General features: G+C 38.5%; 2 protein-coding genes across 8 annotated transcripts in view; one reads left to right on the forward strand and one right to left on the reverse strand.

Moving 5' to 3' along the window:
* Nucleotides 1-13,713, reverse strand: part of TREML1 (triggering receptor expressed on myeloid cells like 1) — a 79,045-nt gene that overhangs the window by 26,888 nt on the left and 38,444 nt on the right. The window lies entirely within an intron of this gene.
* The window catches only part of LOC309865410 (adenylate cyclase type 10-like), a 41,082-nt gene that overhangs the window by 2,542 nt on the left and 24,827 nt on the right, over nucleotides 1-13,713 (forward strand). For 5 of the 7 annotated variants that reach the window (XR_014312075.1, XR_014312076.1, XM_082731712.1 and 2 more), the window contains exons 3-10: nucleotides 1,696-1,734; nucleotides 2,462-2,605; nucleotides 6,467-6,672; nucleotides 6,959-7,049; nucleotides 7,143-7,231; nucleotides 7,852-8,043; nucleotides 8,737-8,858; nucleotides 13,560-13,636. Coding sequence is in view for 5 of the 7 variants with exons in the window: in XM_082731712.1 (XP_082587838.1) it covers nucleotides 1,696-1,734; nucleotides 2,462-2,605; nucleotides 6,467-6,672; nucleotides 6,959-7,049; nucleotides 7,143-7,231; nucleotides 7,852-8,043; nucleotides 8,737-8,858; nucleotides 13,560-13,636 (960 nt within the window). In the remaining 2 variants the exon portion in view is untranslated. Of the gene's footprint in view, nucleotides 1-833; nucleotides 875-1,695; nucleotides 1,735-2,461; nucleotides 2,606-6,466; nucleotides 6,673-6,958; nucleotides 7,050-7,142; nucleotides 7,232-7,851; nucleotides 8,044-8,736; nucleotides 8,859-13,559; nucleotides 13,637-13,713 lie in introns of those variants that run through there. The other 2 variants (XM_082731716.1, XM_082731714.1) reach the window with 2 other exon arrangements.

Below are 13,713 nucleotides of genomic sequence, written 5' to 3' on the forward strand. Positions count from 1 at the left end.
GGATGCCAAGTGCGAAGCTTCTAAAATGAGAGGAAGCTTGCTGTGTTCTAGGAACTAAGAAGACCAGTGTGGCTAACACATAACTAGCAGGGAGAAGAGTGGCTTGAGGTGAGATTGGAGATCATTGAACTCTGTAGGCCACAAGGAGTTTGGATTATATATTTTTGTATAAAGGGAAACTGTTAAAAGGTTCTGGCAAGGGGGTAATGTGATCCGATTTACTTTTATAGCTCGTTTTAACTGCCTCATGGAGACTGCATTATAGGGAGCTTATAGAGGGCAAGTGGTAAGAATGGAAGCTAGAGGAGGAAGTTGTAGCAGCTGTGGAGAGATGATGCTGATTTGGTCTAGGGTAGTGGTTCTCAACCTTCGCAGCACATTAAATAACCACTCGGGGAGCTTTTTAAAAACCTTAGTGTCTAGGCTTTACCCCAGACCAACTAAATCAGGATACCTTTGGGTAAGCCCAGAAATAAGGATTTTTTTTTAAGTTTCACAGGCTATTCCAATGTTGAAGCCAAGGTTACAGGCAAGGTGGAAACCCCTGGTCTAGGGATAAGGGAGTGGAGCCATAAGGAGACGAATTGATCTGCAATGTGTTTTGCAGGTTTAGCAGACAAGATTTGCTGGTATATTGCTATCAGTGGGAAGTAGTGAGGGAAGTGACTCTGAAGATTTTTTTGGCTTTCATAACTGAATGATGGTGGTGTCACTTACTGAGTTGAACAAGACTGGACTTTGAGAAAGAAAATCAAGTGTTCTGTTTTGAATATACGGAGTTGAGATGTCAATAAGTTATTCAAATGGAAAAATGAAGTCAGTAGCTATGATGGAACCTGGAGCTCAGAGAACAGATCTTTGTTAGAGACAAAAAGTGAGTTGATGGCATAAAGATGTTAGAGTTAGGAACTGATTGAGTCCACATGAAGAGAGTGTAAATAAAGAGAAAGAGCCTTAGACTGAGGCTTGAGGGACTCCAGGACAGACTTTGATTAGAGAGAAAGAACTTTAAAAAGAAATTATAAAACAGCCAGGTAGTATATTGTGGTGTTGCTGAAGCCAAAGTAGAAGTAGTGTCTCTAAGAGAAGAGGGCTGGGGCTGGCTGAGTTGAAAATGAAAGGTATAAAGTACAGTGCTGTGAGAAAATACTGAATTTAGCAAGGTGAATGCCATTGATGATCTTGATAAATTTTACTGAAGCGGAGAAGAGAATGGTAGAGAAAAAGTTTAAGAGTGACTAGGATACAAGGAGCAAATTGTATACGGCCAACACTTTTGAGAAATTTTTTGCTGGAGATGAAGCAGAAAAATGGAGCTAATAGCAAGAAAAGGTAGAATCAAGAATAGGTGGATAAACTTTCTTGTGTTTTGTTTTCATTTTTAAAGATATTAATGGAAATGATCTAGTGGAGAGGAGATAAGGGAGGGAGTAGAAGGGGCTAGGATCCAGAGTCCAGGGGGGTGACCTTGAAGAGAACAGCAGTATTTCTTTCATTTTCAAGAAGATGGATATAGATACAGACAGATTTGGGGAGAAGCTAAGGGAAAGGAAAGGGTCCCTTGGAGAGAACAAATAGACCAGATAAGATACGAGGAAAAATTCAGTAGAACATTCTTCTAATCATATATAATTCTGCTATGATCTAGTATATCTGATTTTGATGCATTATCTTCTCTCATTTACTTGATTTCAGATGTACTTTGTTTTGGAGGAGATATCCTAAATATCACAGGTATTTTTCAGTTTTTCTGAATATTTAAAGGACCGTGAGTGAGGAAGACTTCATTTAGGTGGAATTTGGCATATTTGTTTATTCAGCATTGTTTTATTATTTAATATGTACTCAGCCCTGGGGAAACAAAATGAAGAAGGCACAGTCACTGGCTCAAAGATTCTCTCAGTCTAATAGAAAAACCTTGCCCATATTAAGTTCAAAGATGCTTTACATTTTGCTTAATTGAATGACAGACAAGTAAGTGCCTATAAAGCACTTAGGTGCATGAGAAAACTAATGAGAAACTTAGTCCTTAGAGCAAAAGCTATGTGTAAGATAAGGAGGAGGCAAAATCTCCAATTTGGAGAACTCTCAGGATCATTGATAGCCATATGCTTGGCCTCTTTTTTTAAACTTAATTAAGCCACCCTTGAAATTAAATTTGAACATGAACTTCTATTTTATGAACCTCTTAGTTAGTGCCCCTCCCATTCTGTTAGTATACTGGTGGAGGGAAGATTATCAAAAATAAACTATAGGAATGTTTCAGCTTCTGCCTTGTCTTGTTTTTTATACAATGAGTGGTTTTGAGGCTTTAAGGCAGTATTTTAACCAAGCATAATGTATAGGGCCAAAGAACCTTGCCTGACACCTTGCATGATATTTTCTGCCTTATTGGGGGCTTTACCCAGATCAGGAGAATACAGATATTTGATCCTTGTCATCCTGTCTTGTGTGTCTGCAGGGAATGTGCTCCTGGCACTCTGGACAGTGAAACAGAATCAACTCAGTGACATCATTACCCTGGTGGCAAAATGCAGTCTGGAGATACAGGAGAAATTTGGAATCTACCATACGAGAGAAGGCCAGGACCTAAAGCTAAAGATAGGTAGTAGCTACTAAAAGAGTGATAAATTAAAAAAAAAAAAATCTATAAAAATTCAAAATATAAATGACAACCTGAAAAAAAAATCTGCAGCTTATATCATATACACAAAGGGTAAATATTAGAAATAGAACACGTAGAAATCAACAAAAGACTAACATTTTAAGAGATGGGAAAGATGAGAAAGGACATGAATAAATAGTACATAGACAAAGAAATACATCTCTTTTAACATGTGAAAAAATACTCAATTTCATAATAAGAAAAATGCCAGTTGAAAGTACATTGAGATTATTTCTCACCTATAGATACTAAAAATTCAAATTCTGAACACACTGTTGATGAGGCAATGAGGAATAAACACTCTCATACACACTGCTAGTGGGAGTCAACGGCGGTACAACTGCTATGAAGAATAATTTTGGTAATCTGTGTTGAGATTCCAAATGCATTTATTCTCAACCTAGCAATCCCACTTCTAAATATTTATCCTATAGGTATACCTGAGTATGTGTGCAATGTTATAGGTACATGATTTTTTATTGCAATATGGTTTTTAATAAAACTATCTAAAGGAGACTGTTTAAATAAACAATATGTCTACTCAATGAGATTTTCTGCAACTTTAAAAAAGTATTCTGATATAGCTTCAAAATATAGTTGAGAAAAAGCAAGATGCAAAGCCCTGTGGTATGCTACCTTGTATATAAAGACGAAAAATAAGAATTTTTTTGTTTGTTCCTATTTGTATAAAGAAACACTAGAAAGATATATAAGAAACTAATAAAAGTTACCTATTGGAGGAAAAACTGTTATATTAGCTTCAGGTGTACAATACAGTGATTCAGCAATTTCTTACATCACCCAGTGCTCATCACAAATGCCCTCCTTCATTCCCACCACCTATTTCACCCATCCCCCCCACCCCATCCCCCCACTCCGTAACCATCAGTTTGTTTTCTATAGTTAAGAATCTCTTTCTTGGTTTGCCTTTCTTCCCCCCCCCCCCACCTTTTGTTCATTTGTTTCTTAAATTCCACATAGGTATGAAATCATATGATATTTGTCTTTCTCTGACTTATTTCCTTTAACATTGTACTCTTAGCTCCATCCATGTTGTTTCAAATGGCAATGTTTCATTTTTTATGGCTGAATCATATTCCATTGTGTATGCATGTGTGCATGTGTGTTTGTGTGTTTGAGATATCTTCTTTTTTAAATATTTACTTATTTGACAGAGAGAGCACAAGCAGGGGAGCAAAAGGCAGATGGAGAGGGAGAAGTAACAAGAGTGCTTATTATCAGTGGGACTTTAAGCCTGGAACTTTAAAAAACAGTGGGCTTGATTCTGAGAGAGCTCAGCTAGTGATAGGAAGCTGAGCCTCTGCCCTAAAATAGACAGCACAGAAAATGGTGTGCAGAGATACAAGCTTGGAAGCAGAAGTTTGAAAGGCGCCTGTGGCTTATGGGAAGGAGAGTTGGTTACTAATCTCAGAGTTCTCTGAGGGACTTCTCCAGGAACCAAGGAGCTGGCATGTGCTATTTTCCTCCCCTGCCCCTCATCATAAACACACCGCTGCCTATGGGTTTGATCATACTGTGCCCTGTCCCCTCCAGCCAGACCTGAGGTCCTGGTGCTGTGGATCCTCTCCCCGAGAAGACCCAGACAATCCCTGCCAACACTGTATCTCCTGACCTCCCATGGGGGATGCACACACATTGTTAAAATTAAACACCCTACTCTTGCATGCTGTCCAAAGTGCCCAAGTCCTCTGGCCTCTGAAGCAGCTACACATGCCCTGTGGAGGAGGATCAGTGCCACTAATTAAAAGTGCACATCCTGCCCACTACCTGCAAGAGCAAGAGATGTAGCTGGCTTTCCTAACACACAGGAACAGACACAGAGTATTAGGCAGAATGAGGGGACAGAAGAATGTGTCACAAAGGGAATCTGCTTTCATCTTTATCCTTGTTTTTATATAATGTCCTTTCCCCCCTCTGGCTGCTGTTAGGGTTTTTTCTTTATCATTGGTTTTGGATAAATCTGATTATGATGTCCCTTGGTATAGTTTTCTTCACTTGTGCTTGCAGCTCATTGAAATTCTGAATCTATAGAGTTTGGGTTTTATCAAATTTAGAAAATGTTCTGCCATTATTTTTCCAAGTAATTTTTTTCTCTCTTCCACCTCCTCTGTCCAATTATACACATATTAGGCTGCTTGAAATTGTCCTACAAGTCATTGATATTATTTCTTTTTTCCTCCTTGTGTTTCATTTTGGATAGTTTCTATTTCAGTGTTTTCAACTGTACAGAGACCTTTTTTATATATATATAATCTCTACTTAGTCATTTTCTAGGTTCTTGAATATAGTTATAACTTTTAATCTTTTCTTATTTACTAATTCTGTCATCTGCGTTATTCTGGGTTGGGCTTGATTAATTGATTTTTCTCCTCATTGTGGATCATATTTTCCTTCTTTGCATGCCTGGTTATTTTGGGGTGGGTGCCAGACACTGTGAATTTAACCTTGTTGGATGCTAGATTTCTTTTATACTTTATAAATATTGTATATACTTCTGAGGTGTGGTTAGCTTAATTTTTTTCAGGTTTTGCTTTTAAACTTTGCTGGGACCACAGCAGTGTTTAGTCTAGGGCTGGTTTTGCCCCCATTCTGGAGGCAAACCCCTTCTAAGTACTGTGTACCTAATGTCCTGTGAATTATTAAGTTTGGCACTCTGGCTAGTGGGAATAGGAACTATTGCCAGCCCTGTGTGATATTGGGGATTGTTCCTTCTAAACTTTTCAGGTGATTCTTTCCCTAGTTTCAGGTAATTTGCTGACATTGATGTACTTATTAGTTCTCAGTACTCAGCTAAAGACTTGTAGGGGATCTGGTACAATTCTCTGGAATTCTGTTTCTCTACACTTCTCTCCAGTACTCACATGCCCTGCAAACTCTAGCCAGCTTGGCCTCCTCAGATCTTAGCTCTGTTTCCTCACCTTGAGGTGTCCTCTAGGCTATACCTGGGCTTCTCTTCCCTGAGAAGTCCTAGAAACTCTTCCATGCAGTAAATCAGGGTACCAAAGGGTTCATCTTGTTTGTTTCCCATCTCTCAGCTATCATTATCCTTTGTTACCTGATGTCCAATATCTTGAAAACTGTTACTCTGTGTGTTTTTTCTAGTTTCTTCATTTGTTCTGGGAATTATGGTAAATATACCACCTGTTAATCCATCTTGGCCAAAAGTATGTGTCTGCAACTCTTTAGAAAGTATTTTCCCTTTGTTTTTAGTTTGGATTGGGTAACTTAACTAAGGGCAGGCTTAACTCAGATATAGTCCTTTTTTCCCTGGCAAGCAAACCAGTTTTTTAGCAATATTAGCAGTAAGAAATGCCTCAGGATAAGAAAAACAGGAGATAGAATAAAAGTATATGGCAAAGCCCAAGCCTGGTAAAATGCCGATTGGTATTTTATCTGGTAAAATCACTTAGCCTTCATTATACGCTGAGGAGGTGGTATAGTCACTGTGGCAGGAGTTTCTTAGCATAACCATTAGGTCTCTACCATCACAACCTGGTTGTTTATTAGAAGAACAATTTTAAAGAGAGAAATCTTAGAGGCCTAGGATCTCTTGCTTCTTCTTCCATACAACCCAAGTTTGTTTGAATGTCTCTGGGTATGCTTATGACAGGAGGAAATCCAGGGCAAAGTAATATTTTTGAAGGTAAGCTCACCTAATATTTTTGCAATAACAAGATTGGCCTGATACATAGAGCAATGTGAGGATTCCAGACCCCACCCTTTGCATAGTTTTCCAGTTGAGTTTGACTATTCACCACTTGTCTCCTTTTTTCTGGATAGGTCTATCTGCAGGTCGGATTTCCCAGGTTATTGTTGGAGACGAGCAGCGACAGTACCTCTTGGTGATCGGGAGGGATGTGGATGATGTCCAGGTAGCACAGCGTTTGGCTCAGGCAAATGAGATTGTCTTGTCCTGGAACTGCTGGAAGCTCTGTGAGCAGTACATGTTTGAAGTGGAAATCATGAGGGAGGATGAAGCTGTGAAGGTAGGAGGCTGGTCCCATCCACTGCACGTCCTGAAAAGGCCTTCCTACTGCACAGGGCAGTGCTCTGGTGGTGGTTGCATATGGCTTGACCAAACCAACAACCACTGGAACTCTATTTTGGAGGGAGGTGGGGGATATCCTCCCAGGAAGTTAGATGAGGCAGAACAGTGAGGCTGGAAAGATACATGATCAACAAGGGAAATGACATCCTCAGCCCCTCTGTTAAGGGACCAACAGTAATGCAGTTGGTGGGTGGGCATACAATTGAGCGGTTTCCTTTCTTTAGTTAAGAGATATGCGGATCATTGACCCATTTGATTTTGATGAGCATTTTGACAAGTGCCTTGATTACCTGCCACATTACCGGACAAGTGCTGGTAAGTTACTTGGTCCTTTCTTCCCAAGCCCAAAATTTCAAAGATAAATTTTGCATATGGCTGGAGACAATTTGTTTGTTTTCCTTTTCTCAGATACTCTAAGAACTGCCCTGGAGTTGGATCCAGACTCTGCCCTTGAACAAACCCTGCGAAAGCACATAACGAAAAACCTTTTGAAGAAGGTTATTTCCTAGTTCTTGAGTCATCATGTAGACTGTGTGTGTGTTTATGTTGGCAGGTCTACATTTACAAAAGATCATATGATCTTTTCCTATTAATCCAGTTCATCTTCATCTCCTGCTCTCCGTTGTAATGCTAGCAGGTTTCCCCATCTGTACCAGTTCCTGTGATGACATGTCATAATTTTAGATTTCTCAGTTCTAGCAAATGGGAGACGTATCTGTTTTTCAGTTTTCCTTCAAGAAACTAGTACATTGTAAACAGGGTAGAGAGTATATGCTTGGTAAATATGTGTTGATTGATTGTGTATATATGAATCTATATGAATCCCTTAGTAAGTGATATAATGACTAATAGAATGGGCATATCAAACTAACTCATAAAGAGAAAACATCAAAGTGTGGCAAATTTCATCAGTGAATTAGGTGTAAAGTCAAACAGTTTTTTAAATTCCAAGTGTACTGGTTTGTACATCTGTACTTCTCAAACCTGAATTTTAAGTTTTGTGTCTGACATTTGTAAGTTATTTTCTCATATTCATCATGGAATATAGAATTCAGATGCTTAGACATGATACTGAGAGTTGAAGATACAGGCAAGATAACTCACTGTGTCTTTGTAGATTGATGAAGGGCAACCTATGGAGTACATATCCGAATTCCGTACTGTGACTATGGTTTTGGTCAGCCTAGAGTTCAACAAGACAGCATGGATGTTGCATTTATGTCATCTTATCCAGGAGGCTGCCCTGTATATCTCCACAGTCATAGAGAAAGGGGGTGGCCAGCTAAGCCAGATCTTTATGTTTGAGAAAGTAAGTACAAGAAAACTTGACGCATCAGCATTAAAGGTGAGTGAGGGATAATAGTCTTGTTCCCCACATAACATATAGCACATGTGAGAGGCAAATTCCCTGCTGTGTATTTTGTGACAAGCTATAGGACATCGAAAGTTCAACTAGTAATAGTTAAGGAATGAGATGTTCTGGTTAATTTAATTTTCAGGGTAACTAAAGATTACTCTCCATGTCCTTTTTTTTTTTTTTTAATTTCAATTCTTGTTGAGAAATCGTTATCAGAGCAAAAGCATATTTTTCTGGTTCTTTTAGTCAAGTGAGTATAATCAGATATTTCTGATCATTGAGAAGTTTGAAAAAGAGCAGTATCATAATACATGACATTATAGGTGAATAAAAATGTGAGTAGATAGCTCAAGTTATATACTAGAAATGGAATTTTTGAAAAGTTCTTGAAATCAGTTTATCTTGTGTTTTAAATTTCAGTTCTTTGTAGAATTAGTTAAATCAAGATTTTATTATTTCTTCTTCTTTTTTTAAATCTCCATGTTGATATGTCCCAGTGTCCATTTCATGAATCCTACTCAATATTCCCAACAGAAAACCAGTGGGGAAGTGCTCTGGCTTCATTCAGGGGAGTTGGTCCAGTTGAGGCAAGCATAGTCTTTCACCAGGTAAACTTCTCTTTTCCTTCTTTGTCATCTGTCCCAGGGCTGCATGTTCTTCTGTGTTTTTGGCCTTCCAGGGGATAAGAAGCCAGATGAGTGTGCACATGCCCTGGAGAGCTCCTTCAGCATCTTCAGCTTCTGCTGGGAGAATCTTGCTGAGACCAAGTGAGAAGGAAGGTGGGGCAGAGAGGAGCTTCTCAGGCCCCAGGGGGCTCTTCAGGCAGGGTAGGAGGCAGTAACAAATAGCTGGGGTTGAGAGTGTCCAGAATCTGCTTACAGGGGAGGGAACATGCTAAGGGAAATCAGAAAATAAGCTCTATTAAGGAATCATTAGGTACAGAATTAGGTAGTAGCAGTACTCAGGGAAAATGAAGATAAGTTTCTACCTAATGGAGTGGAAGAGGGAGGAGCCAAATACCCATAACAAGATTTAAGAACACTGCAAAGGAACAAGCAAATGTGTAAATTAATATAATACAAATAACATATCTGTATGTCGTGGGAATGTAGAACAAAGGCTGCCTATCTACAGGGAGGGGAGATGTGGGAAGAGAAGTTGTAGGGCAATTACCAAGATAGGAAGGAACCACCACTGGTTAATACTCTCCTTCCCTTTCAGTCTTAGTGTTTCCTATCCCTTGATTTTTTCTGGAATTCTCACTGATCTCCCTCTTCCTTATCTACCCCACCCTCCCACCTTCTACAAAAGCCTTGTCCTAATAAAGGCATAGAAAATTCCATGTTCCCACTAGTCGCACTATAACAGTGTGGGCTAAAATTTTTCAGATGACTTTTTTTTCCCCACTAGAAAGCCCTGAGGAAGGTATATACATAAATAAATTTGAAAAGTTATTTTTAACATTAACATCAAGTCAGAGATTTGTTTGCCATACTTATCCAAAATGAATAAAAATTACATAGCACTTCAGCTTAGATAGGATATTTTGTATATGCTACAAGTGTGAATGTTTTTATCCCTCTTTTCCATGTGAGGAAACTAAGGCCACAGAAGAGGAGTTTCTAGCATACAGCAGAGCTGATAATGAAACCCAGACCTTCTGTCCTCAAATCCTGTATCATTTTCATTACCTAACAGCTGCCTCTTATAAAATGTAAATACTCTCCAAAAGGGAAAACCTATATTACTAATGTGATACTATTGTAGAGGCATTTTAATATCTATAATTTTCTTATATTATATATCTTATGTTATCTAATATTCTTATAGAGTATTAGTACTGAAAAGGAACTTAGAAATGATCTGACCCGACTTTTTATTTTATAGATAGGAAAGATGTTTCAGATGCTTCATAGATAATCAAACTCTTAGCCCAAGGCACATATGTATTGGCACTTCTTTTAAACCTGATGGGATCTGCAGGTACTCCTACAGCCCACTTCCCACTTCTCTCTCTCTAATATAGTATCAAATCCTGTATCACTTTCATTACCTAACAGCTGCCTCTTATAAAATGTGCTGGGCCATCTCTTCCAGTGCTGGTCTCTTCTGCTCTTGAATTTTACATGGACATGTGGCCTTCGAGAGTCCTGCCTTTTACTCCTGAATGAGATAATCATTTCTCAGATCATAGTTTTGTGCTTTTGGTCTTTTTTATTTTAGAATATAGTAGATTTTTAAGAGCTAGAAATAATCTTGGAGTTCCTCTAATCTGTCCTCCTTTTTTTTAATCTGACCTTCTGAACTAAGATCTAGAAACTAAGATCCAGAGATTATATTGGTAAGCTGCATAGCTTGACAATGTCAAAGCCTGAAAGCTAGTTTCCAGGTCAGTGTTTTTTTCCTTGAAGATAATAACTAATTGAGTAATTTCCCGAAGTGTAGTTGGTAGAACATTGGCTCCTTAATAAATCATGAAAAAAAGATTCTCATGGCCAAATGTGTTTGGGAAGTGATGCAAACTATATTTCCTTCTTGGAGGTTCACAATATACATTAGTATCAAAAAGTTCTGAGTAGTCTTATAATAAAGAAACTTGTTTCATCAACATTTGAATCAACATTTCAAATTTACTTGATCACCAAACACTTTTCTCCAGAAAGACCTAAAAACATCCAGAAGAATGACTGTTCTGAGGAGCATATTTTGGGAAATTCTGTACTAGCAGGTGCTAAGTTTGCCTTCTTCACCCATAATCCAAGTGTAGAGATGTAACCGAAGAGTTGCTTTGTGACATCAGTAGCTGGGACTACAACTCAGGCCTCTGCATGATGTCAGCCTTGCCCAGACCCAAAACCACATTCCAGGTCTCCTTTCTCAGTGACCGTATTCACTTTGGATCATTTTATAAATTCTTCTTTCTAATCTAGGAAGTACTTTCAGTTTTCAGTTCATTTACAGAAAAAGATGATTTTCTGAGTCTTATGATTAATCAGGCTTTTCTGGTTGGTGACTGTTTCTCCAGAATATTTTTGAGACTCAGCAAATGTAGTCTCAGAATCTCTTCATTATAATTCTTTGGCACCAGAAACATTTTCTGTATATTTACTTATGTTAAAGAATATAGTTTTTTCATCAGTGAAGAACATCTCTTAAAAAAAAAAAAAGAAGAAGAAGAAGGAACACAGACTACCAGGAAGAGCAAGGGGGAATTCTAAAGTCCAGTAGAAAGAAAGAGAGAATAGAGTAGAAAGAAAGAGTAGAAAGAAATGAGAATAGTATGGTTTGTTCATTCTCATAGCCTTGTTAGTGGCTGAGTTTATTGCATGTGTGAATGCACCCACTCGGCAAGCATTCACAAGCCAGGCACATGCTAGGTGTGATGAATGTAAAGAGAAATAAAATACTGCCTCCTCCACTAGGTAAACAACTAATTTTAATACCATGAAATGTAAGTGTAGGAATAAAAATGCTAGAGGAGCTGCAGCAAATTGCTATGGGAAGACAGAGCCATTCTTCCAGGGGTCACAGAGGAGTCTTGACTATAAAGACAACATTTGAACCAGGTTGAGAAAGGAAGTTCAACATTTGGGGAAAGCGAAAAAGGGTGTTTTAGAAGAAGGAAGCATGGTGAAACATCCAAAGATGTTTAGTCTTATTGTGTGGCAGCAAAACCAACTGTCTGGTTTAGGTCTTGGGTTTCTCTTACTCACTCTGAACAATGGGCCCAAGAAAAAGTCCTCAATCCTGGCCTTAGAGGAAAGCAAGAGAGTTTTGATGGCATAGAAACAATAGTGTTAGCATTGCCACTTTTCATGCTCTCTGTAAATAACTAAAAATGGTTTATTTGTAGATTTAACTTGAAAGTAATTTGGGCCTCATTGTACCCTCTCTCTCCATCCACATATCATATCTGTCACGTGAAATTTTCACATCAAGTAAATTTTAACATCAAGTAAATCTAATTATTCCCTGTTATGTAAGAACTTGCCACCTTTGAGCCTTGGCTTCACCTGGAATGGTGTATGCCCCCTTTTTAAATAATTCCTATTTCTTTTTTTTTTTTTAAAGATTTATTTTTTATTTATTTGCTAGAGAGAGAGATCACAAGTAAGCAGAGAGGCAGGCAGAGAGAGAGAGAGAGGCAGAAGCAGGCTCCCTGCCAAGCAGAAAGCCTGATGCAGGGCTCGATCCCAGGACCCTGAGATCATGACCTGAGCTGAAGGCAGAGGCTTAACCCACTGAGCCACCCAGGTACCCCAAATAATTCCTATTTCTAATGCTTTCCCATTCCTGGCCTAGGTAGAACCACATCTCCCCTCACTTGTCCCTACTGCACACACCATCAGTGCTGTAGCCATCTTGAACTGCTTTAGTTTTGCACAAATACAGCAGGCTTTTCAGAGTTTCTGCCTTTTCCCACTGGACAGAAGCTGTTGCTCCGCTTTTGCAGTCCTTCATCCTGCACAGTCCAATCATACAGCCTCTCCTTTCTGAGTGCTTTTTCTGACTAGTATGAGTTAGTATGTCCATTCTGTTTGCTCTGTTAATTGGCTGTACTGATTTCTAATACATTGTATTTGTCTTGCTGACTTATAAATATGTCTCTTCATCTCCCTCAATTTCTACCACCTTCCCACTGCCTGAGACTGAATTTCTCCAGAGCAAGATAATCTTTTTTTTCAGAGCAAGATATTTTAAACACCTAGCCCAGGACTTGGTACTGTACATACTTCTCAGTGTTTGTTAAGTGACTGAACCTGTGCACAAATTAATGAATTTTTAAAAAATTACTCATTTTTAAAATGTATTCCAAAGACTAATTTGCTGTAGGAAGGCTTCCATCAACAGCCTGACCCTCTGATTATTCCTATACTCTGACATTCTAGCATTATTTGATCAGTTAACCATGTATTGATAACTGTTGATATATTTTTCATTTTGGGGTTTTATCTGAGGCAGCATGGTATAGTGGAAGTAACACTAGGCTAGGAGTCAGGGGACTGGATTCTCATTCTGACTGTTCTGTTGATTTCTGTTGTGTAACTCTGGGAAAGTTAATTAGCTCCTTCAGTTGTGGGTTTTTGTTTTTTATTTTGTTTGTCAAGTGGAATTAAAATATTTGCTCTACATATCTCACATATTTGTTGTTAATTATCCCTCAAAACATCAGATGAAGTAATCAATTTGAAAGTACTTCAAAAAAAACATATAAACCAACAGATAAAAGGTAATTTTTTTTAGTCTTTCTGCTGCTAATAGCTCCCCAACTAAAACTCCATGAATATGGGGACTGTTTTTCCCTTTTTAACTTTATACACATCATGTGATGTAGACAGACAGCAGTCTCTGGCCTTTTCTATTCTGAGCTCTAAAACTAGATGTCTAGATCTAAGGAGTGACAGCTTTAGTGCCTGACTTGGAAGCTTCTGACGGTATTTACCCACTGTTGCTTTTCCGATCCCCAGGCTTGTTTCTGTCAGTATCACCAATGGACCAGTATTCTGTGGTGTGATTGGGGCAGTTGCAAGACATGAATATACAGGTAGAATAGGATATTGGATTATTAGCTCTGTGACTTAAGGGGTCAAAGTGGAGGAAATGGTTCAAAAATTCCCTATC

This window comes from Mustela nivalis (genome assembly GCF_964662115.1).
Source record: "Mustela nivalis genome assembly, chromosome: 5".
NCBI classification, from domain to species: Eukaryota; Metazoa; Chordata; class Mammalia; order Carnivora; family Mustelidae; genus Mustela; species Mustela nivalis.